The sequence below is a fragment of the Prionailurus viverrinus genome, chromosome A1 (assembly GCF_022837055.1).
Source record: "Prionailurus viverrinus isolate Anna chromosome A1, UM_Priviv_1.0, whole genome shotgun sequence".
Classification (NCBI taxonomy): domain Eukaryota; kingdom Metazoa; phylum Chordata; class Mammalia; order Carnivora; family Felidae; genus Prionailurus; species Prionailurus viverrinus.
Window position 1 is genome coordinate 660457 of NC_062561.1, and position 24325 is coordinate 684781.

The window sequence follows — 24325 nt, forward strand, 5'->3', positions numbered from 1 at the left end:
GTGAAGGCACCCCCCCCAAGGTTGTAATGTGCAGCTTTGTAGAAATACATAAGAGGATGGGAGCTTCTCAGAAAATCAGAAGCCCACACTATTTATAACATTTATTATAGCGTTGTCAAAACACATTAACATTTTCAACTGTGATCCAATTATTTTTTATCAGAAATGTATGACTTCACATATAAGCAAATGACTCCTGTTTTCTGTCCTAGAGCCGTTAAATTAAATATCTGGCAAGAGAGTATATATTTACATATCTAACTATACGTGTATTCTTGTACCACCTGGTATAGAAGGGGAACTTTTTTTTTTCATATGCTGTATTAGAACTTTGATTTAGCGGGGCACCTGGGTGGCTCTAGTCGGTTAAGCGTCTGACTTCGGCTCAGGTCGTGATCTCCTAGTCTGTGAGCTCAAGCCCCACGTCAGGCTCTGTGCTGACAGCTCAGAGCCTGGAGCCTGCTTCAGATTCTGTGTCTCCCTCTCCCTCTGCCCCTCCCCTGCTTTTATTTTATTAAAAATATTTTTTTGGGGGGCGCCTGGGTGGCGCAGTCGGTTAAGCGTCCGACTTCAGCCAGGTCACGATCTCGCGGTCCATGAGTTCCAGCCCCACGTCGGGCTCTGGGCTGATGGCTCGGAGCCTGGAGCCTGTTTCCGATTCTGTGTCTCCCTCTCTCTCTGCCCCTCCCCCGTTCATGCTCTGTCTCTCTGTCCCAAAAATAAATAAAAAACATTGAAAAAAAAAATTTTTTTTAATATATTTTTTTTAAAGTTTGATTCAGTGTTCCTTGGGTTGAATGTCTAAGCAGTCTCATATTGGTCTTACATGCTTCTGTGACACAATAAATGGTAGTGACCAATCAAAATTGCAGGCCAAGGAATGCATTATCTAGATTCATGCATAAACTACACTTATTTAAATAGTCTTAAGACTTTTGTGTGCTTGTGTATATGTTTAAATGTATGTCTTTCAAGTAATTGCATGATTCTAAATTTTCAAGATGACTCCTCAGAATCTGTAGATTAAAAAGTAATGTGTCTGTTATAAATGCTGCCCCCATTTTTCTCATATGGGTTCACTTACTTTACAGAATTGACTGTGGAAAATCATAAAATGCTACTTGTCCATTTTTCCTCAAATATACTGTATGAAGGGGGAAGGGAAAGAAATAAAGATTAAGATAACAAAGATAGTGCAGAGATGGTCTTAAAAGCTAACATTATAATTTTTAATATGTAGATTATCAGTTACAAGATGCCAAACCTTTCGGCAACATCAAGTCTGGCCTTCAGGATTTCTCTGGCAATTCAGTTCCTCTTGAGGAGGTTCACATCAAAGGAAGAATAATAGACTTTGTAGCCCAGGTATGTCTTTGTGGGTTTATGATACTTTAAATGGATATGAGTCATAAATGACAATTTGATTATAGTTGCATGAATTAAAATGTGCATTTCTTTTTCTTTCATGTTTGTTTATTTATTTTGAGACAGAGAGAGAGAGAGACTTGTACAAGTGAAGGAGGGGCAGAGAGAGAGGGAGAGATGCCCAAGCAGGCTCCACGCTGAGCCCCAACACAGGGCTCGCTCTCACAACTGTGAGATCATGACCTGAGCTGAAATCAAAAGCCAGAGGCTCAATGAACTGAGCCACCCAGGCACCCTGAAATGTGCATTTCTAAAATTCGTTTATTCATTGAGTACCTACTACATACCGACTGTTCCGGGCTCTAGGCATGCAACAAGGAACAAAAGAAAAACTCTGCCCTGATGGAGCATACATTTTATTGGGGGATAGGCAGTAAACATTGTAAATAAACAGAGTGCATCAAATGTAGATGGTGGTAGGTGCTAAAGAAGAAAGTCTAAGCAGGGGGAGCTGCAGGGGGGATGGGAGCCTCAGGAAGGGTGGGAGCCACAGGGAGGGTGGGAGACTGGTTGGGGGGGGGGAGGTGGGAGCCGCACAGGATGGGGTGTTTGAACTTATAAGTAGGGTGGCCAAGAAGGCCTCACTGAGGTGACACCTGAGTACAGCCATGTAGGAAGTAGGGGACTAGGTACGTGACCCGACCCCAGCAGCCCTCCTTCCCAAGCCCCCAGTGGAGCTGAGCCCAACTAACACCGCCTGCCTTCCGCTCCCACAGAGCAGCAGGGCCCTGTGCTCCTCACCCTTGCTAAAACAGCCAGCAACATCATTGCTGAGTCTGCTGTGGACTCCCATGGCGGGGAGTAGCAGGAGGACGTGGGCCCGCCAAGGCAGTATGGTGCCTGCCTGCCTGGGCTGGGCAACAGCCTGGACCACAGGAAGAGGCTGTCACACTGGCCCCACCCCCAGCCAGCGCACCACCTCCCCCCAGCCCTCCCATCAGCAGCGGCCAGCAAGCCCTCCCCACCACTGCCCCTCCCCCAGCCCTCCCACCACCTACCCCCAGGCCTCCCACCAGCAGGGGCAAGCAAGCCCTCCCCACCACTGCCCCCTCCCCCAGCAAGCCTACCCCCTCCCAGCCAGCCCACCTCCTCCCCTCCAGCCCTCCTACCACCTCCCTCCAGCCAGCCCACCAGTGCCAGCCAGCAAGCCCTCCCCACCACTGCCCCCACCCCCGGCCCTCCCACCAACTTCCCCCAGCCCTCCCACCACCTCCCCCCTACCCTCCCACCACCTGCCCCCCATCCAGCCCACCACCTCCCCCACAGCCAGCCCACCACCTCCCCCCAGCCCTCCCACGACCTCCCCCCCCCAGCCAGCCTACCACCTCCTCCCAGCCCTCCCACCACCTCCCGCCCAGCCAGCCCACCACCTCCCCCCCAACCCTCCCACCACCTCCCCCCCAGCCAGCCCACCACCTCCCCCCTCAGCCCTCCCACCACCTCCCTCCCAGCCAGCCTACCACCTCCCCCCCAGCCCGCCCACCACCTCCCCCCACAGCCAGCCCACCAATCCCCCCTCAGCCCTCCCACCAACTCCCTCCCAGCCAGCCCACCACCTCCCCCCAGTTCTCCCACCACCTCCCCCCCAGCCAGCCCACCACCTTCCCCCTCAGCCCTCCCACCACCTCCCTCCCAGCCCGCCTACCACCTCCCCCCAGCCCGCCCACCACCTCCCCCCACAGCCAGCCCACCACCTCCCCCCTCAGCCCTCCCACCACCTCCCTCCCAGCCAGCCCACCACCTCCCCCCCAGCCCGCCCACCACCTCCCCCCACAGCCAGCCCACCACCTACCCCCTCAGCCCTCCCACCACCTCCCTCCCAGCCAGCCCACCACCTCCCCCCAGTTCTCCCACCACCTCCCCCCAGCCCTCCCACCACCTCCCCCAGCCCTCCCACAACCTCCCCCCCAGCCAGCCCACCACCTCCCCCCAGTTCTCCCACCACCACCCCCCCCAGCCAGCCCACCACCTCCTCCCAGCCCTCCCACCACCTCCCCCACAGCCAGCCCACCACCTCCCCCCTCAGCCCTCCCACCACCTCCCTCCCAGCCCGCTCACCACCTCCCCCCCAGCCCGCCCACCACCTCCCCCCACAGCCAGCCCACCACCTCCCCCCTCTGCCCTCCCACCACCTCCCTCCCAGCCAGCCCACCAGCCCCCCCCAGCCCGCCCACCACCTCCCCCCACAGCCAGCCCACCAATCCCCCCTCAGCCCTCCCACCAACTCCCTCCCAGCCAGCCCACCACCTCCCCCCAGTTCTCCCACCACCTCCCCCCCAGCCAGCCCACCACCTTCCCCCTCAGCCCTCCCACCACCTCCCTCCCAGCCAGCCCACCACCTCCCCCCAGCCCTCCCACGACCTCCCCCCCAGCCAGCCTACCACCTCCACCCAGCCCTCCCACGACCTCCCGCCCAGCGAGCCCACCACCTCCCCCCAACCCTCCCACCACCTCCCCCCCAGCAAGCCCACCACCTTCCCCTAGCCCTCCCACGACCTCCCCCCCACAGCCAGCCCACCACCTACCCCCTCAGCCCTCCCACCACCTCCCCCCACAGCCAGCCCACCACCTCCCCCCTCAGCCCTCCCAACACCTCCCTCCCAGCCAGCCCACCACCTCCCCCCCGTTCTCCCACCACCTCCCCCCAGCCAGCCCACCACCTCCCCCCAGCCCTCCCACCACCTCCCCCCCAGCCAGCCTACCACCTCCTCCCAGCCCTCCCACCACCTCCCCCCCAGCCAGCCCACCACCTCCTCCCAGCCAGCCCACCACCTCCCCCCACAGCCAGCCCACCACCTCCCCCCTCAGCCCTCCCACCACCTCCCCCCAGCCAGCCCACCAGTGCCAGCCAGCAAGCCCTCCCCACCACTGCCCCCTCCCCCAGCCAGCCCACCACCTCCCCCCAGCCAGCCCACCACCTCCCCCCAGCCCTCCCACCACCTCCCCCCCAGCCAGCCCACCACCTCCTCCCAGCCCTCCCACCACCTCCCCCCCAGCCAGCCCACCACCTCCTCCCAGCCAGCCCACCACCTCCCCCCACAGCCAGCCCACCACCTCCCCCCTCAGCCCTCTCACCACCTCCCCCCAGCCAGCCCACCAGTGCCAGCCAGCAAGCCCTCCCCACCACTGCCCCCTCCCCCAGCCAGCCCACCACCTCCCCCCAGCCAGCCCACCACCTCCCCCCAGCCCTCCCACCACCTCCCCCCCAGCCAGCCCACCACCTCCTCCCAGCCCTCCCACCACCTCCCTCCCAGCCCTCCCACCACCTCCCCCCCAGCCAGCCCACCACCTCCCCCCTCAGCCCTCCCAGCACCTCCCTCCCAGCCAGCTCACCACCTCCCCCCCAGCCCGCCCACCACCTCCCCCCACAGCCAGCCCACCACCTCCCCCCTCTGCCCTCCCACCACCTCCCTCCCAGCCAGCCCACCAGCCCCCCCCAGCCCGCCCACCACCTCCCCCCACAGCCAGCCCACCAATCCCCCCTCAGCCCTCCCACCAACTCCCTCCCAGCCAGCCCACCACCTCCCCCCAGTTCTCCCACTACCTCCCCCCCAGCCAGCCCACCACCTTCCCCCTCAGCCCTCCCACCACCTCCCTCCCAGCCAGCCCACCACCTCCCCCCAGCCGTCCCACGACCTCCCCCCCAGCCAGCCTACCACCTCCTCCCAGCCCGCCCACAACCTCCCCCCCAGCCAGCCCACCACCTCCCCCCAGCCCTCCCACCACCTCCCCCCCAGCCAGCCCACCACCTCCTCCCAGCCCTCCCACCACCTCCCCCCCAGCCAGCCCACCACCTCCCCCCCAGCCAGCCCACCACCTCCCCCCACAGCCAGCCCACCACCTCCCCCCTCAGCCCTCCCACCACCTCCCCCCAGCCAGCCCACCAGTGCCAGCCAGCAAGCCCTCCCCACCACTGCCCCCTCCCCCAGCCAGCCCACCACCTCCCCCCAGCCAGCCCACCACCTCCCCCCAGCCCTCCCACCACCTCCCCCCCAGCCAGCCCACCACCTCCTCCCAGCCCTCCCACCACCTCCCTCCCAGCCCTCCCACCACCTCCCCCCCAGCCAGCCCACCACCTCCCCCCTCAGCCCTCCCACCACCTCCTCCCCAGCCGGCCCACCACCTCCCCCCACAGCCCGCCCACCACCTCCCCCCACAGCCAGCCCACCACCTCCCCCCTCAGCCCTCCCACCACCTCCCCCCAGCCAGCCCACCAGTGCCAGCCAGCAAGCCCTCCCCACCACTGCCCCCTCCCCCAGCCAGCCCACCACCTCCCCCCAGCCCTCCTACCAGTGCCAGCCAGCAAGCCCTCCCCTTCTCTGACCTGCAGCTCTCCAGGTAGCTGCTTATGAGTACAGGATACTTTCTCAGACCTGAGTGGACACAGAAGAGGAAGCAGGTGTGCAGTTTGGGATCCTGTGAAGAGAGGGATTCTTGGACAGCCCTTCTGCCCTGTGCACTCCATTTCCACCCTGCCTCCCCTGGCCCCCAGCCTCAGTGCAGCTCGCACAGTACCCTGACCCCCTACTAATCGCAGAGAAGGGTGTGGAAGAGGAGAAGAGTGAGGTTGGAAGCCTGAGCAAGTGACAATGGAGCAGGGGAAGGAGAGCCACTTGGGACTGGCATTTAAAGCCCTGGGCCGGGACGGGGTGGGGGTCAAAAGGTTAGGGCCTGGTCGGTATTCACTGTCACTGGTAGAGGTACCACTTGTGAGGGTGATCCCTAGGGGAGTGTGGAACCCCCCCCCCATTCTTACTGTTTCTCTTGGCTTCACTTTTGTCCCCCTCTCCCTGACTTGGTGCTCTAGTGCACCTCATTAGGGTTTGTGACCAGAGTTTGGATGAGTTTGAATTTGAATGAATTGAGTTTGTATTTCTAGCACCCAGGTTTTTACATGTTTGAGGTTTGGGGTTTTTTTAGGTTGTCATCCTTGATAAAGGAAGTGTATCCATCAAAAAGAAAAAAAGAAATAGGGAGCTAAACCATGTGAACATCTGGGGGTTGCTCATTCCAGGTAGAGGCAACAGCACGTGCAAGGGCCCTGTGGTGGGAGCAAACCTGATATGGTCAGGGACATCAAGGAGGCCACTGTGGCTAGAGCAGAGTGGAAGGGGAAAGCATGGCAGCAGATTGGGTCAGAAAGGTGGTGTGGGGGTCAGTTCACGTCAGGATACAGGACAAGTTATTGTCCTTAATTCTGAGTAAAATGGAAGCCACTAGAAGATGTTTGGCAGAAGAGTGATATGATCTGACCTGTTTTATTAGGATCATACTAGCTGCCATGTTGAGAACAGTATGAAGAAGGTCAGTTAGGAGACATCTTAGGTCACGTGGTCTGGAAAACAGACTCCAGGTAAAAATTTGTTCTCAGGAAGCTTGTTGGGAAATGCTCCTGTAAGAGAGTGAGGGAATCAGGACGTGGCAAAAGGAGACATTGAGCCGTGACACCTCTAGCATATGATGCATATGAGTCCTCAGATGATCTCAGAGGGAGCTCCGAAGCTGGGATAGCCCCTCAGAGATATTCTGAATTGAGGCCGGGTGCCAAGCTTTGTGCTCACAGAGGCATCAGTCACTGGATGTGGCTGCCTGTGGAGAGGGGTCGTAATCTTGGGTGAGGCGGTCCACCTTTTGCTGAGTACCGTCTGGGGAAGGACTCAGCAGAGGACACTCCCAGCAGCCTTGGTCCTGAAAAGGACATCCGGGAGCATGTCATAGCACCAAACGTAGGTGACCATTCAAGCGATTCGTTCAAGGATGACGGTTAACAATGGGGGTGGGTAAGAAATGATTTGGTCTGGCAAAGGATTGAAGGTAGAACCAGTAAGATTTGCTGATGGACGTGAACACTAGAGAAAGTCGAGTGTCAAGAACGAAGCCAAGGTTCTTGTCCTGAGCAACTAGAAGGACTGATCACGTTTGCACGTACTGAAGTGGGGAAGGTGGCAGGAGGGCAACTTGGGAGGACTATCAGGAAGCCATCCTCGGTCGTGTCACACGAGACGCTGATGTCCAGATGTAAAAGCTGAGCAGGAAGTTAGGCATTTGAGTCTAGAGTGCAGGGAAAAGTTAATTCCCAGCGGAGTCATAACTGGGGGAGTTGCCAGCACTCAGGTTCTGTTTAAAGTCCTGTGTCCCCTTTAGATCACCAAGAGAATAGGTAGGGAGGGAAGACCAACATGCCGTGGGTTGGGAGAGGAGGCTGGTCAGCAAAGGAGACAGAGAGGGAATGGCCAGTGAGACACCCGGGGGGCCTGGGTCTCCGGAAAGAATGATGATTCTGTCAAAGGCTGCTGACGGATCAGGTAGAGTCAAGGCCGAGACTTGACCTTTGGATTCAGCAATAAGGAGATCATCGACAATCTTGACAATTGCCTCTTTGATGGAGCAGTGGGTGTGAAAGCCTAATTAGAGTGAGTGCCAAAGAAAATGGGGGGAAAGAGGAGAGGAAATGAGACCGTGGCTGAAGAGAAGTGGAATCAGATTGGGTTCCTTTTTCTTTTAAGATGAGAGAAATCATGGCACGTGTGTGAGCCAGTGCACGAGAAAAACACTGATGATCCAGTAGAGGGAGTGTGAGATGTGTGTTCACACCCCCAGGCAGTAACTCAGTTCTGACACTGTCTGCCTGGAAATAGTGTCCAGTCCCACAGGTTAGTCCCGCAGGACTGCCCTCCTCCCCTGCTGTCACTTCAGAGGCTGGTCCCGGGTCCCACAGAGCCTGATGCGGGGCTCTAACTCAGGAATTGCGAGATCATGACCTGAGCCGAAGTCAGCCACTTAACTGACTGAGCCACCCAGGCGCCCCTCCAGAAGTCACCTCTCTAACATAAACTCGGATGTGGTTGAAAGGGGTTTGTTATGAGTATGGAGATGCTCACATTGTTCTTCTCACTTGGGAGATGCTGAGGGCTGTGGGAGCTCTGTGCGAGAAACAGGCACGAAGACCGAATACGTATTTCTTGTTCTAAATCACAGTGGCACAGCGGGGAGTGGTACCCCTTCTGTAGCAGGGGCGAGGGGGAGAGGTAATGCTCAAGTGCCGTGCTGGGCCGCAGCCAGAAGTTCACAGCTAGTGCCCCCAAGGTCATGGGACAGAAAGTCAAGCTCATGGGCACACATGCGGGTCAACTGCCAGTGTGCCGTGAAGGTTGTTTTCTAAGATTTGACCTCATCGTTGGCTCCTAACACTAAAAACTGCACTGAACGGCTATCAAGACCTCTTAGGAAGATAAAAATATCTGAGTCTGGTATTGGGATATTCCTCTCTCTGCAGAGGGAAATCAGATTACCTGTCACGGTCACCTTAAACTGGGGAAATGGGTATGGCAGGTGGAGCGGGTGTGCTGTGTGTGATATTCGTACTAGTTTGCATACATCCGATCATTGCCTTCCGGCCGCTCTGATCCAAACCCTCATCCCAGAGGCGATTCAGGGAAATGTCATAGACTTTGTCTCTGTCCTGGTGTGGACTCCTTGTAAATGTTCTACTATATATTAATCTCTTTGGAGCCACGTAGGAGCTGTGACCCCATGGTTACCACTTCCTATGAGTCAGGCCCTGGATTGAGTTTTTCACAGGCTGTATTTAATTCTCCCCAAAACTCTGTGAAGTGGCCGCTGTGATTATGCCCATTGTTTAGATGAGGGATCTGATGTGCGGAGATGTTAACTGTATGATAAAGCACAGATTTCAACGCAGATCATTGTGACTCGCGAGGCCAGCCTCCTCAACCGGCGGTCTAGCGCAGAGAATCTGGAGTTCGAAAGACTTAGCTTCATATCCTCGCTCATTCTATTCTAGCTCTACGACCTTGAGGAAATTATTTAACTTCTTTGTGCCTCAGTTTCCTCATATGTAAAATTGTGAGGATTAAATATAATGAATGTAAAGTAGGGCATTTTTTCATAAGCAGTAGATACAAAACAAATGGTGATTATGTTAAAAGGAGAGTCATGTATACATTACTGTGGATTAGAAAACTTCTGCCATTTGACATTTTAAACCCGATGAAGATTTTTTCCATGGGGAAGTTTGCCCAAAAAATAACTCCTGATTTAGCAGTGAATTTTCCACTAATTTGTGATTAGACAGCCGGCCTGTAGGTTGACTTTGAATATCCAAACAGAGGCCCAAGAGCAGGGACTTGTATATTCATGGCTCACTTACTTGACTCTTAGAATGAGTTTAATGTTTTTAGTTTAGTAATAAAACTAAAATAGTAGTTTCATCTGAAGGAGGAAAATTAAGATGTCAAAAATTAGTACCACTGTATTTATTTCTCTTCTAAGACCTAGTAAAAATACTTTTATCATCATTATCAAATATTCCTTGCTTTCTGAGTGCCCAGTCATACAATTACAGAGAGAGTGAAGCTGCCATAGGCCTAACCCCTGGGAGCTCCCATGCGAAGACAGACCTGCTGACTAGATGCAGGCAGGACATGCACAGAGGAGGATGAAAACATTAACCTAAACCAAAAGACAGTTAGACAGTGATCCTATCCATCAGTCACAGGCGGAGCGTAGGTGCCCTTGCGGGGTTTGGTAAAACTGGATATCCTAGAGACAGATGAAGAGAGTTCCATGCACGGGAGCGCGTGATAGCCTCCTGGTCAGCGATCTGTGTGACTCCTCTGCCGGGTGCTCTCTGACCTTCTACAATGGCTTGGAGTCACCAGACACCCAAGAAACTCTGGGATTCAATCCTTTGGGGCTATCTTGGGCCATGGCCAGTCCCCTGTTCCAGGGAGCTGCCTGGTGAGCAGATGGCTGCCACCAGCTGGTGAGGCCTTTGTTTGAAGCACCCTGGAGGGTGCGGACCTGCTGATTTGGAGAAAATCAAATTCTTTTTTAAATGGATGTGCCTTGAATTTTTTTCTCTGGTGTGGCACATTTTTTCTCTGGGGGCAGCCCAGTTTACTGTGAATCTGGTTGTGGACAGCTTTTTTGTATAAGTTCATAACCTTTATTCTTTTTTGTTTTGTTTTATTTGTTTATTTTGAGAGAGAAAGAGAGCAAGCAGGGGAGGGGCAGAGAGAGAGGGAGACAGAATCCCAAGCAGGCTCCGTGCTGTCAGCTCAGAGCCTGAAGAAGGGTTCGATCTCATGAACCATGAGATCATGACCTGAGTCTAGATCAAGACTCAGACATTTAACAGACTGAGCCACCCAGCCATCCCACCTTTATTCTTTTTAATTTTTCATTTCACTCTCTTCCCAGAGGTTATTAATGACAAATCGTTACATATTTTTTCCTCATTATTGCCACATGTTTAAATGTTACTGTTTATTATATGTCTAGGTGTTTTGTTTTGTTTTGTTAATTTTCAAATGTTTAAAGACTGGCCTTTTCTTAAGCAAGGGAGTGATGTGATGAACACAGTCCATTTAGTAAAATTAATCTGATAGGAATAGGGACAGCATGTAGGAGTGGAAAAGAGTTGATTCAGGAGTCGTCTAGACAGGAAGAAATGAGCATGGATGAGAAAACCCATGGAGGGCTGTGCACAGAGAGGTAAAGGAAGAAGTGCCAAGACCTGAAAACAGGCCAGATATAAGAACCCTTCTGGAATAGTGTCTGGGCCCATGTGACACCAAGGAGAGATCAAGATCCACACATGAAGGGACATTGTGTTGCCGCCTTAATGGAAGTTGCATTGCTTCTGTTAAGCCATTGTTTACAATATTGTAATACTAGTGACTTTTATTCTAGCCATGTGTGTATGAATTTCCTAAAGATGTAGCTACTATGTTTTATAATGTAACATGGACTCTACACCATAACTGTAGAATGCTCTAGCCACTGAAGCCAGGATTGGGAGTTTGAGGGACATGATGCAAATTCAAGCAATTGAAAGAAAATATACATTGTAGTTTCCGTTAATAGTTGTTCCTGCAAATGTTGTTCCATATGGTTTCATCAAGTACATGGATTTTTTGTTCTTCTTCAGGTCATTGTTTTTCAGACATACACAAATCAAAGTTCTGTGCCCATTGAGGCAAAATATATTTTTCCCTTGGATGATAAGGCAGCTGTCTGTGGTTTTGAAGCATTCATCAATGGGAAACACATAGTAGGAGAGGTAAGGGGAGAACATGCACTGCGATCGCTCTTTGGTTTCAAAGTAAGTTTCCCATTTACTCAAATGTTTCTCATCTGAGTCCCCATAGCTATAAGGTTGAGTAGCAACCTTGTCATAAGACAGAAATAATCTTTGAAGAACCAAGCACTTGGGCAGTTGGCTTCCTGGGACACATCCCTCCCTGATTAACTGGTTTCTGTTCCTGTCTGTCCAGTGTTCATCAGTCAGTGCCTTGCAAATTCTTTGCCTATCACTTCAGAAAAGATCAATTTCAGTATCAAAAGTTTAAGAGAGGCACACAGGAAAATTGGTGAAGCCCTTATACAGTTTGGCAAACAATGACCCTCTGCACCCTGCTGTAACAGACAGACTGAGGTGATGGCTATTGTTGTAAGAAAGGGTGTACCAAAAGAAATAACAAGTGATACATTCTTTGTTTATTCTAAGGATTAGCCCACAATTGCAATAGCTGGTATTTTATTAAATTTAAGATTTAACTTATTATTTTTGTTCAACATAAAATCCCAATCAAATATTTTTTTCACTATTGACTGTGAAATATTTTGGTCCCAACATCATCATTTTGGCCTTTTAATATTCAAATTCTTATTAGGTAATTACATTTTAATGACCACTTTATATAGGTTTCATTTCACCTTAGACGCTTAGTTTTCTGGTTTTGCATAGGTTTTAATAAATATTGATGAAGTTTTTCTTGTTAAAGTCTGAAATCACTATTCATGTTATGACTGGCTTGAAAATAATCTTTTCCAGGTTAAAGAGAAGGAAGCAGCCCACCGTGAATACCGAGAAGCCATCAGTCAAGGCCATGGCGCTTACTTGATGGACCAGGATGCACCCGTAGGGCTTGATATTCATGCATTCCTCTAACATACTTACCAGAAGGGAGAAAGAGTTGGAATAGGACTTGAAACATGAAATTCATAGTAGAAACTGGGATAATTTATGCTGTTTTAGGCCTAGAGTTTAACTTGCCGTTAGTGAGGGGAGGTCAAGCTGGTCAGAACCATTTGGCTTACCTGAATGTGGGAGGAAACGGTGTCAGAATTGCCAAACAAGTAAGAACAGCTACTTCTGTCCTTGGGAACAGAGTTTCCCAGAAGTGACAATGAAAAGACATTTGGGTTATGTAATCTTCATTTTCTGGTAAAAGAGTGTAATATACAGTTGACCATTGAACAACACAGGTTTGAACTGCATAGATGCACTTTTAGGCAGATTTTTTTGTATAAATACAGTACAGCCTTGTAAATTTATTTTGTCTTCCTTATGATTTTCTTAGGAACGGTTTCTTTTCTCCAACTTACTTCATTGTAAGATTATAGTATATAACATATAGCATGCAAAACATGTGGTAATTGACTGTTTATGTTATCAGTAAGGCTTCCAGTCAGCAATAGGCTATTAGTAGTTAAATCTTTAGGGAGCAAAAGTTATAAGCAGATTTTTGGCTGTATGGGGATCAGTACCCTTAACCCCCATGTTGTTCAAGGGTCCACTGTATATGCATTTTTCTTAGAACTAAGCCTACCTAGCAATTTATCCAGTTTCCACCAAATCATATCCCAGGGAGGCATTTCTGCAGAGTCTGGAGACAGGTCCAGATTCTTTTCATTCTGATTAATTGCTTTCATAGGGATAAAATTGTGGAGAATCTGGAAGCAGGTACAGTTACCATGCCTACTAGATTTCTTCTTTTGAAAAATAAGCAGGAATTCTCCAGGTAAACTAAGAGGTAAGGGCCTGCAGACAGAGGGGAGACACATACACAGGCTGTAACAGACCTGAAAAAGCATGGTTCCTTGGGAAAATAGAAATATTTCGACTTGGCTGGAGTGACACTGATAAGAATTGCCTTTGAGAAAGAACGCTCAAGTGGTGACGAGAAGGTTGGAGTGGCCTGAGGGACACCTCAGGGCAGGGGAGATTGTCTAGTTTGCTAAGTTGGCTTTACCAACAAACACTTATTTCTTACAGTTCTGAAGGGAGGGAGGTCCAAAATGATGATGGTGGATTTCTTCCTGGTTTCCTCATATAGCAGAGAGTAGGTGCTAGTCTCTTCCTCTTCTTATGGGGACACTAATTCCATCATGAGGCCTCGCTGAAACCTGATTACTTCCCAAAGGCTGCACCTCCTAATACCATCCCAGTGGGTGTCAGGGTTTCAACCTATGGGTTTGGGGGGAACACAAACATGCAGACTGTCACGGAGAGGAGTTTGGTGGCCCTTGTGGTAATCTAGGCAAGAGGTGGGATGAGGGCCCAAACTAAACTACTAAGGTAGTGACAGTGGAAACGGAGAGGATGCAGCACATCCGAAAGATGCCAGGGCGGTGGAGTGCACAGACTGAAGCCAGATTGGAGGGTGTGGCAGGGAGAAACGAGTCAAGAGTAACGCTGGGATCAGTGTGGCTGTTCATCAAGGCAGGGATTTGAGAGAAGCAGATCCTTCGTGGGTGTGGAAGTGACAAGTGCAGGAGGAGATGACGAGTCTGAGAGACTGATGGGACTTTGTGGGGACAGGTCCCTGAGACAGCTGGTCAGGCATCAGGAGAAAGGTCTGCACTGGGCGTGGGGATCTGGGAGTCATCGGGGGAGGCCCTAAATTGACATGGTGACACATTGGGCATCATGCAAGGATGCAGCCCTGCGACACCTGCCTTTAAGTGTTGGTTGGCAAAGGGAAAGCAGAAAAAGACCTGAGCTGCCATGCCCAGATTCCCTAGCTTTCTGGCTTGAGGAAGCTTAAGTCTAATTCAGCTTTAAAGTATCCAGTTTTTTCTCTTCCTAAGATTCCTTGGATTAAGGCACAATAAAGAGTCTGTCAAAATTACTAGACTCAATTTTGCCTTGGTCCACATTTAGGATGTATCTATCTAAATTAATCTTATATTTAGTGCATTTTGAAGTAAGGTTAAAAAGAACGAGGTGGAGTGGTCATGAAGTCCGTAATTGAAAATATTTTTAAAAACCACACGTACTTATTAGGTAATAGGTCTAAAGCTGATTTCGTTCCCCTCCCTTCCCCTCCAAACTGTTTCCTCCTCCTGTTTTTCTGGTGGTAATAATGGCGTCACCACTTACGCAGTTGGCCAGGCGGGAACCCAGGGCATCACCCTTCGGTCCTCCCTTCCCTGTTGTCCATCATCCATCTCCAAGTAATCATCTGTTCAGGTTTCTTACCAGCTTAGGTGGCCTGCCCATCTCACCACCTCTCCTATGGCCGCTACTGTGGGGCCCACCGTCATCCCCTCAGCCCATCAGTATGGTGCCCAAGACCCTCCCAAGCCTGGCCTCACCTGCCTCAGCCTCATTGCACTACATCCTTCCTCCCACTTCAAACCCCAGTGAGCCTGAGCTATTATTCGTCATCTTGAAAACATAATGCCATTTGAAGAGGCCCTCATTCTTCTGGTTGGAATGTCCAGACTCCATCTGCTGGCTTAATTTCTTTTTTAAGTAAGATTTATGCCCAGCAAGGGACTTGAACTCATGACCCTGAGATCAAGAGTAGCATGCTCTACTGACTGAGTCAGCCAGGTGCCCCTGTTTGCTTAACTTAAAAGACACGTATATTTAAAAAGCCTTGGCTTCAGCGTCTCTCCACGTAAGGGAAAACTAAAGTTGTCCTTGCCTTCACCCAGGACCTTGCCTGCCACCCAAGCAGGACAGACCGCTGCTTTCTGCTCCTCTGGCAACAGTGCATATCTGCCTCACTACTCTTCATACACTATTTACAAAGATAGAGGTCTAGTTTGTCGTCCCAAATATTTAAGCAAGGAAGTAACAGAAAAGGGTAAATAAAGAGTTAATGAGGAAATGCAGAGGAAATCTCGAGGCCAAGTCGGAAGCTGGGAGAAGCTGAATCAAGGGCCTGGCCTCCGCCTCCGTGGACGGAAGCTGCCGAGTGAGGGCTAGCTTCCCTGCTACTCTAGACCAAGATGCTAGCCCCCTCGGAGCCCGTAGGGGAATCCACAGTTCCCGTGCCCCATCTGTGCCTTGAGGGGCTCGTCACTCTTTGGAATTCAGTTCACTTGGCTGCCTTGCAACTCAGTGTTCTGGCAGTTCAAGACAAGTTACAGTTTTGTAGATTATCCGGCTTGTTGCAACAGAAGTGACATCTTGCATCTGTAGCCTACATAGAAACGGAAGTGCAGCCCCACTCTATTCCGTGGCAGTCCCTCAAATGAGCCCCAGGTTTTTATGCACTTCTTTCAAGGACAAACACTGTTTACTAATCATCTCTCCATTGTTTATCCCTTCATTGGAATCCATTTCTTCATTGGGTGTTCTTGCAAATGGATATTATCATTAGTATTATATGCTCCTAAACATACTGAATTTCATGGCAGTACAGTCAAGCAGAACAGAAGATACACTTGGGGTATTAAGAGCTTCTCTGTGTAGGATCAGAAAAAATAGATCTGTCTTTTTCTGCCCTAGTCATTCATGAGTCTGTCTCCTTATGCAGTGATTATAACGCCCCTTTAAAAGAAAATGAAATGCCTTTTCTAAATAAAATGATGAGTAAACTGTAGGGTGAAAGAATCAAGTGAGGACCAAGTTAGCGAGAACTGCTGAAGCTCTCCGGCTCCTGACAGAATTACTGCCAGCTGCTGTGGAGGTCGGAGAGGCTACAGGCGCTTCCAGAAGGGGCTGTCTGGAGGCTGGCTGTGCAGAGCCCGTGCCCAGGGCCTCTGTGCGAGGACGAGGACGGTGAGGCTCCCCAGTCAGGGTGGGGTCCTGCTTCCAGGGGGCCTCCCCTCCCTCTGCCCTTTGTAGATGTCACACCGTTCCCACCCCTGGGGACCAGCTCCAGGATTCTCCTTTAGCACTACAAAATGGTATATGCCCATTTTCTGAGGAAGACTCTGGCAGATTGTAATTTAAGTGGCTCATGTAATAGGGAGGATTAACTAGCATAGAATGCATATGCTTTTGAGTGGAAAGCTGAGTAATGTGTTTCTATTTCAGGATGTTTTTACTGTTAGTGTTGGAAATCTACCCCCTAAGGCTAAGGTCCTGATCAAAATTACCTACATCATGGAACTCAGCATCCAAGGCACCAGGGCCGTCTTCTTCATGCCCGCCACCGTAGCACCCTGGCAACAGGACAGAGCTTTGAATGAAAACAGTCAGGTTCGTATGCTTAAGAAAGATTTAAAGAAGCTTTTTTTTGGTGATTTATTCACAGGGAAGAAAAAGTATCCAAAATAATCTAATCTTCGTGGTGCAAAATCTGTTTTGCTGACATTTCTGCATTTAGATACAAGGCACAGTTACACTCAATGGGTATCATATTTTTATTCTGTTCAGTCACTTAAAAAATGTTTGTGTCTCTACTTACATGTTCATTATGAATAATTTAGATAAGCATAAAGAATGCCAAGAAACCAAAGACGAAAATTTAAACAACCCTTAATTCCATTGCCAAAGATAGTGGCCCAAAGCTACTGGTAAACACTTTGTTGCTATTTTGTATGTATTTATATAAACTGTGTTTATATGTGTATGTGTATATGTATATATAGGTGTATAGGTATATGTGTGCATATACACTCATAGAGACATATGTATAGTTGAAAATCTCTATTAAAATGGTCATAAATTATCCCCAATATCAGTTGCATTTTAGAAGTTACTGTTTTTCCATGACCAAATGTTCTGTCTCGCTACTCCAACATGAGACCAGCTGTCTCATAGCTGCTGTAGGTTGTGGCCTTGGCAACACTACTTTCCGCTTTGAGGTCTCATTGTGAAACTTAGTACTTAGTTATACATGAATATTTTTCTTTTAACAGGATACAGTAGAGAAGATTTATGTAAAGGAAATAGGAACAAAGCAAAGGTTAGTACCAAAAATATAAAACCCACCAGTCATTGAATGGACTGGTTTTAAATTTTCATTTAAAATTATATATATAATACATATTTACATATGTATTATATATATTTATTTATATATAACTTTAAAATTATATATAAATATGTGTATTTAAATATGTATATTTAAATATGTATATTAAAATTATATGTACATATTTATATGTGCATATTTATATGTATATTATATATGTGTATATATAATTTTAAAAAATGACTACAAGTAGTTGTTTAATATTTAAGATTATAGACTCAGACAACTTTCTCTTCTTTTTTGGTAGCTTCTCTTTGTGTATGTCCATTGAGATGCCATATGTGATTGAATTCATTTCTAGTGATACACATGAACTGAGACAAAAGGTTAGTAAATCTTTGGTTTATTCTCTAAGAGCTCTTATTTTAGCATAGTTTTATTTTATCAAGGCAATACACACACATGGCTTAAAAAGTTACGTAATCATAATGCTAACAACGGCTTCTACAACAAGCTGCAGTCGGTTCTACCCTGCTGCTTCCAGACCCGCCTCCAGAGACAGTGAACCACTTTAAATACTTTACCTCCTTTCTGCTGGCCTCCAAAGTTGTGAATGATACATTTTTTTACTGCTTGTTCTTGACTCATCTATTTCAAAAGTATTTTTTTGGCTTCTTACTTCAGTAGACGAAAATCTGATTATCTTGCCTCTCCGCTACCCTCAGTCGCACACAGATTAAAACTCTTCGGAATACTGTTTTTCACTGCTGAATGCTCCCAGTAATTCGGAAATGTTTTCCCCCTGAGACCCTCTTCCTTTTCCGTGTCTCCACTGCAGCCCAGCCTGGTTACTGCAGGGCAGGGGTTGTCCCAGGGCCTTTCTTTTCTGATTCTCCTTTGCAGGACTTTTGTTCCTTATCCTCTTTCTTGTGTTACTCCTTCCATTGGCAGAGCACAGCCTCCACTCACTTCCTGAGTAGGTGGAGTGTGTGGGCAGCAGTGCCTGAAGCTGTCCTCATCCCATGTGTTAATGCTGATCATTTGTTGAGGTTTTCATCTCGGGTTGAAAATCACCCTCTGAAAATACTGAAAACGTTATCTTCTAGCTTCTAGTGTTACTTCTGAGAACTTAAATGCTATTCTTATCCCCCATTCCTTGTATGTAATCTCTTTTGTTTTGTTTTAACTTCTACAAGAATTTCAGATCTTCTTTTTATCCCTGGTATTCTGAAATTTTATAAGAAGGTGATACTCATTCATTGTATGCAACTCGTAGCCTTTAGTGCTGGAAATTTTTGTTATATTTTTAAAAATAAGTTGTTCCTCTCTCCTGTACCTTTTGCATTGCCTTTCAATCAGGTGTCCCCTGGATGGAGCCTCTTGTTTTCTTTCTTTTTTTCTCCTGTTGACCATTGTATTGTTTTCTTGTTCTACTTTCTGAGTGATATTTTCAATTTTAAATTCCAACCATTCTACTGAAATTTTTATTTTAGTTCTAATATTTTTAATTTGCAAGAGCTCTTTTCTGCTCTGTAAATATTACTCTTGGGGGGCACCTGCGTGGCTCAGTCGGTTCAGTGTCCAACTCTTGATTTTGGCTCAGGCCGTGATTCCAGGGTCATGAGATCGAATCCCACATCAGGCTCTGCACTGAGCATGGAGCCTTCTTGGGATTCTCTCTCTCCCTCTGCCTCTCCCTCATGTGTTCTCTCTCTAAAATATGAATGAATGAATGAATGAATGAATGAGTGATTGAATATTCCTTTTTTATAGCATCTTTGTGTGTTTCATGAATGCAGTACCTTCCCTTTCTTATCTCTCTGAAAATACATTTTTTCTTCTCTTCCCTGTGTTGTGTCCTTTTTCTTTGAGCTCTCTTTTCCTTCTGGCTTTTGCTTTTTGTTCTCTATATTTTGTGTTAGAGGCTTTTCCTTAAATGCCTGGGTGACCCCTCTGTGCTCGTGTCTAACTGAGACACACACAAAGCTAGCTAGATGCTGTGAGGTGGGGTGAGTGGTTGGGAGGCCCTGCACGGGAGGCCCTGGCAACTGGCTGGCTGTTTGATGGTGAGTCTCATGGTAGTGTTTTAGCCTTTCTGCAGTTATTCAGAACTCCTCTAGGGTATTCATAAAGTATAACTGGGGAGAGGGACTGAGGGGCCCACACTTAGGATGCCACCTTGCACGTCCTTCCCCAGTTTACGTCACTGCACACCTATGCTTCGTTATACCCAGGATTCCTGTAGATACTCTTTGCTTGAATTTCTCTAAGTAATGAATCTTCAGTTTCCTTAATTGAGAGAACAGGGCTCTAGCTATCGGTGCTAGCTGCTTGGCTACTTAGAGCAGGGAGGAGGTCTGCACCAAGGCAACTGAGTGCATAGTCTCCTCGCTAGTACTGTTGTTTTCTGCAGTACCTCCAAGGTGTAACCCTTCCTGAGTCGCTGCAGTCCTCCACCCAGATGGTACCTTCCTCCACTCTCTCTACACCTTCCACCACACCTCTGTCAGCTTTGTTGAGATCTCTCATCTGCGACCGTCTTCGTTCCTACTCTCCATGTCTTTAAGGGTTGATACCCTCTAATTGATTCCCTCTTATGGTAGGGGGTTTTAGGATTTTGGTAGAGAATGGAGATAAACGCATGCATTTAGTCCATCCTGAACAAGAAGCCCTCTGCATCAGGTAGCTTTTGCTGTGAAACAATCTCAAAACTTTATGGTTTAAAACAATAACATTTGTTATTTCTCACAGTTTTGTGAATTGGCTGGGCAGTTCTTTTTTTTTTTTTTTTTAACGTTTATTTATTTTTGAGACAGAGAGAGATAGAGCATGATCAGGGGAGGGTCAGAGAGAGAGACACAGAACCTGAAACAGGCTCCAGGTTCTGAGCTGTCAGCACAGAGCCCGACGCGGGGCTCGAACCCACGAACTGCGAGATCGTGACCTGAGCCAAAGTCGGACACTTAGCCGACTGAGCCACCCAGGCGCCCCATGGCCAGGCAGTTCTAATGGTCTGCACTGGCTTGGCTGGGACAAGATGGTCTAGAATGGTCTTATTCTAATACCTGGCTGTTGGCCTGGTGTCATTTGGGGTGACGACCACATGTCTCTCTTCATCAGGTTAGCTCAGCTTCATGCGTATGGTAGTGGGAGAGTTCTCAACAGCAACAGGGGAAGGCAAAACTCACTGCACAAACATTTTCCAAGCCTCTTGCATCACATCTGCCAATATCCCATTGACCAAAGCAAGTCACACTGGCCAACTTTGGATTCAAAGGCAGACAAAGGCCACTTCCTGACAGGAAGAGCTGCAAAGTTGCATTGCAAAGGGGCCAGCACACAGGAATGGAAAACCCTTGAGGCCATTTCACAGTCTATCACATTGCCTTTATTGTTTAAAGCATATAATTCACATTTCCAAAAGTGATTCTGTTTATGAAAACGTAATTTAAGAATTAGTCATAATTGGGGATGCAAGCTGGTGCAGCCACTCTGGAAAACAGTATGGAGGTTCCTCAAAAAAACTAAAAATAGAACTACCCTACAACCTAGCAATTGCACTAATAGGCATTTATCCACAGGATACAGGTGTGCTGTTTCTAAGGGACACATGCATCCCCATGTTTATAGCAGCACTATCAACAGTAGCCAAAGTATGGAAAGAGCCCAAATGTCCATCGATGGATGAATAGATAAAGAAGATGTGGTATATATATACATTGGAGTATTACTCAGCAATCAAAAAGAATGAAATCTTGCCATTTGCAACTACATAGATGGAACTGGAGGGTATTAGGCTAAGTGAAATTAGTCAGAGAAAGACAAAAATCATATGACTTCACTCATATGAGGACTTTAAGAGACAAAACAGATTAACATAAGGGAAGGGAAACAAAAATAATATAAAAACAGGGAGGGGGACAAAACAGAAGAGACTCATAAATATGAAGAACAAACTGAGGGTATTGGAGGGGTTTTGGGAGGGGGGATGGGCTAAATGGGTAAGGGACACTAAGGAATCTACTCCTGAAATCATTGTTGCAGTATATGCTAACTAATTTGGATGTAAATTTTAAAAAAATAAAAAATAAAACAAGTTAAAATTAAAAAAAAAAAAACAATGTACAGGGATATATGGGAAAAAACCAACATATTTAAGTATTTGTTTATTTATGTGAAAGGACCCAAAGATTATTATAAGCTTGAAAGATGGAGTAATTTGCATATATGATATGTAATTTTAAAATTTTTTTTGGTGGATGAGAGTGGTTGAACAAAGTAAAGCCTCCATTTAGTTGATCATTCAGTATTTCATATGTGTTGCTTGCTACATAATATTTTAACATTTGTCTGAATTTGAAACAATATGGCACATTAATTTATCAGAATACTGTATAATAAATACTATATAATATTATTATAAATACAGAATAAATATCCAGAATAATGGATATTTCTTTTGTTAGATGCATATTATTCAGGATCACTTATTATGTTTATATAATTTTGATATGAAGTAGAAGACTGTATTACAACTTGGAGTTTGTTTTAGAAGATGATAGAAAATTCTGTGGAACCATAATTTTAGAGTTGCGCCTAGGGCTAACAGCCAATGCTTAAATAGTTTAACAATTTATTATTAGGGTTTTACTATATGTAGTTGTTATGCTTCTAGACATTTTTTCTGCAGTATTTCTGGGATAATTTGCACTAAAATTAGTTTTTTAAAAGGCCATAAAATATGAGAGTTAACTATAAATCCAGGGAATCACTCAATTCTAATTTGCTTCACCAACGCCTGGTACATATCAAGAAATTCATCTTTCCTACAGAATAAAGGATGTCTGTATATATGGGACATAATTTTTTTTTTTTTTACTAAACACCTTGTCATATTAAATGAGGTAGTTTGTAGGGCATACTAAGGAGTTCAGAACACATGGGAAAGCTATTTTCTATCTCTTAATAAAGTGATTAAAAATCATTCGTTGGACCAATGGAAGTCACATAGTGACAACCTAAATAATTATAAATATTAATCTTCATGCAAGTCATATCATCTTCCAAATTTAGCAAGTAAGAGAAGGCATTCCTAACAAGAGATATAGCACACACATTTTTTTCATAGCAAAACATTATGGAATCCACCAACAAAATAATAAAAGATAACATTAATTTTAAAAAATTAATCTGTCGGAATCACAATCTACGTTATATTTCTGATCCTCTACAAATTATAGTCATCATTTTGTCACTCTATTTCAGGTACAATTAATTCCTCAATCTGGTTCCATAAGCTTCAAAAACATCCTTGGTTCTGTTACGGACAAATTTTCTTCTATTCATACCTTCCTTCTTATCTTTCAATTTATCTTCCACTTGACAAATTTATTATACATCTTGAATCATCTACCTATAGTTCTCTATATAGTCTCAGTGCTATATGAGAAGTCAAATGACTTAATTTTCTCATTGATAAGGATTGTCATTTGGAGGCAAATTGTATCTCCTTTCCCCCTTTTGTTAATCAAACACTTTATTCTACATGTATTCATGTTAAAGAATAAAAGAAAATCTTTAAGGAAAAGAAAACCCACAATATAACATCATAAAAGCCAATCGATTTATGTAGAAGAAATTTAGGTAACAGAAACCCAGATTCTTAGAATGGAAAAAAGTTTTTTGCCTTAATGCAGAAAGTCCCTGTATAATATCCCAGAAACATGGTTAATTGTCTTTGCTTAAACAATTCTAACAGTGGGGAATGCACTACTTTATTAAGGAGTTCATTTTATTGATGGACAGCTTTAAAATTTGAAAGTTCCACCTGATACTTGTTCATTTTTCATAGAGAGCATGAGCAAAGTGCACATCTAATGTAGCTGACCTCATCTAGGCTCTGAACAGGGGCATGTTACCTGCACTTGTGTGTTTTGTATTCCAGATGATTTGACAGCAAATAGCTGTGTAAGAATATCTACATAGATTCTTTTATTTAAAATTTTATGAAGATAATAAAATACTTTCTTGATAACTGAACTCATACTCTGAAATGAGAACCTGAACACACAGTGAATTACAAATCTCTTTTTCCTTCTCACTAAGGATAGGATGAAACTCTTCACCCATGTGCCTGAAATAACTCCAGTCTAATCTGGATCCTGCATGATGTGCCCTCTATAGGTTTTGCCCTATTCAACATGACCTACAAATACATTTGCTTTAAAAAAAAAAAAGAATTAGTCATAATTATAAGATTTCTATTGAAGTTTCTATTTATACTATTCTAAGTTATGATTATCTATTATACTTTCTGCTATATCCAGATAGTTCTAACTGAATACATAGACCTATAACCTTAGGATCCAGGACTTGAGACTGTCTTAAACGTATCTAAATTTGACTGTGTACATCAACCTTAGCATTTCAGGAGGGTAACTGATATAATAATGGTCACACTTCTCAAAACATCATAATTTTAGAATTTATGACTACAATGTTGATTGCTAATGGAGTTATATAAATTATGCAAGGGTTTGCTACTTGAAAGACAACTTCAAATTGATACTATGGTATTATTCCATTATTTACTTTGTTGTCATTGTTGTTTGTTTTGTAGAGTACAGACTGCAAAGCTGTAATTAGCACCATGGACGGTAGCTCCTTAGACAGCAATGGATTCTCCCTTCATGTCGGTTTATCTGATGCACATCTCCCAAGAATGTGGGTCGAAAAACATCCAGAAAAAGAAAGTGAGGTATGGTCCTTCTTACTTAAAAATGAGGGACACTATTAAAAAAATATTTCAAATACATTAATTAAATTTGGAAGTTACTGATAGTCCTGGAAAACTAGCATTGCAAAATGAACTCTCACCATTCCAAGATTTTACAACTAAAAATACTTATGGGATCTGGCATGATAAACTTCTGAGGTTT

At 46.6% G+C, this 24325-nt stretch overlaps 1 protein-coding gene across 7 annotated transcripts in view; it reads left to right on the forward strand.

The window, feature by feature from the left end:
* PARP4 (poly(ADP-ribose) polymerase family member 4) overlaps window positions 1-24325 on the forward strand; it is a 121663-nt gene that overhangs the window by 40573 nt on the left and 56765 nt on the right. For all 7 annotated transcript variants that reach the window (XM_047873383.1, XM_047873403.1, XM_047873394.1 and 4 more), the window contains 7 exons: window positions 1241-1365; window positions 11378-11509; window positions 12284-12370; window positions 16505-16669; window positions 17332-17378; window positions 17695-17773; window positions 24007-24144. In XM_047873383.1, the coding sequence (XP_047729339.1) occupies window positions 1241-1365; window positions 11378-11509; window positions 12284-12370; window positions 16505-16669; window positions 17332-17378; window positions 17695-17773; window positions 24007-24144 (773 nt within the window). The remainder of the gene's footprint in view (window positions 1-1240; window positions 1366-11377; window positions 11510-12283; window positions 12371-16504; window positions 16670-17331; window positions 17379-17694; window positions 17774-24006; window positions 24145-24325) is intronic.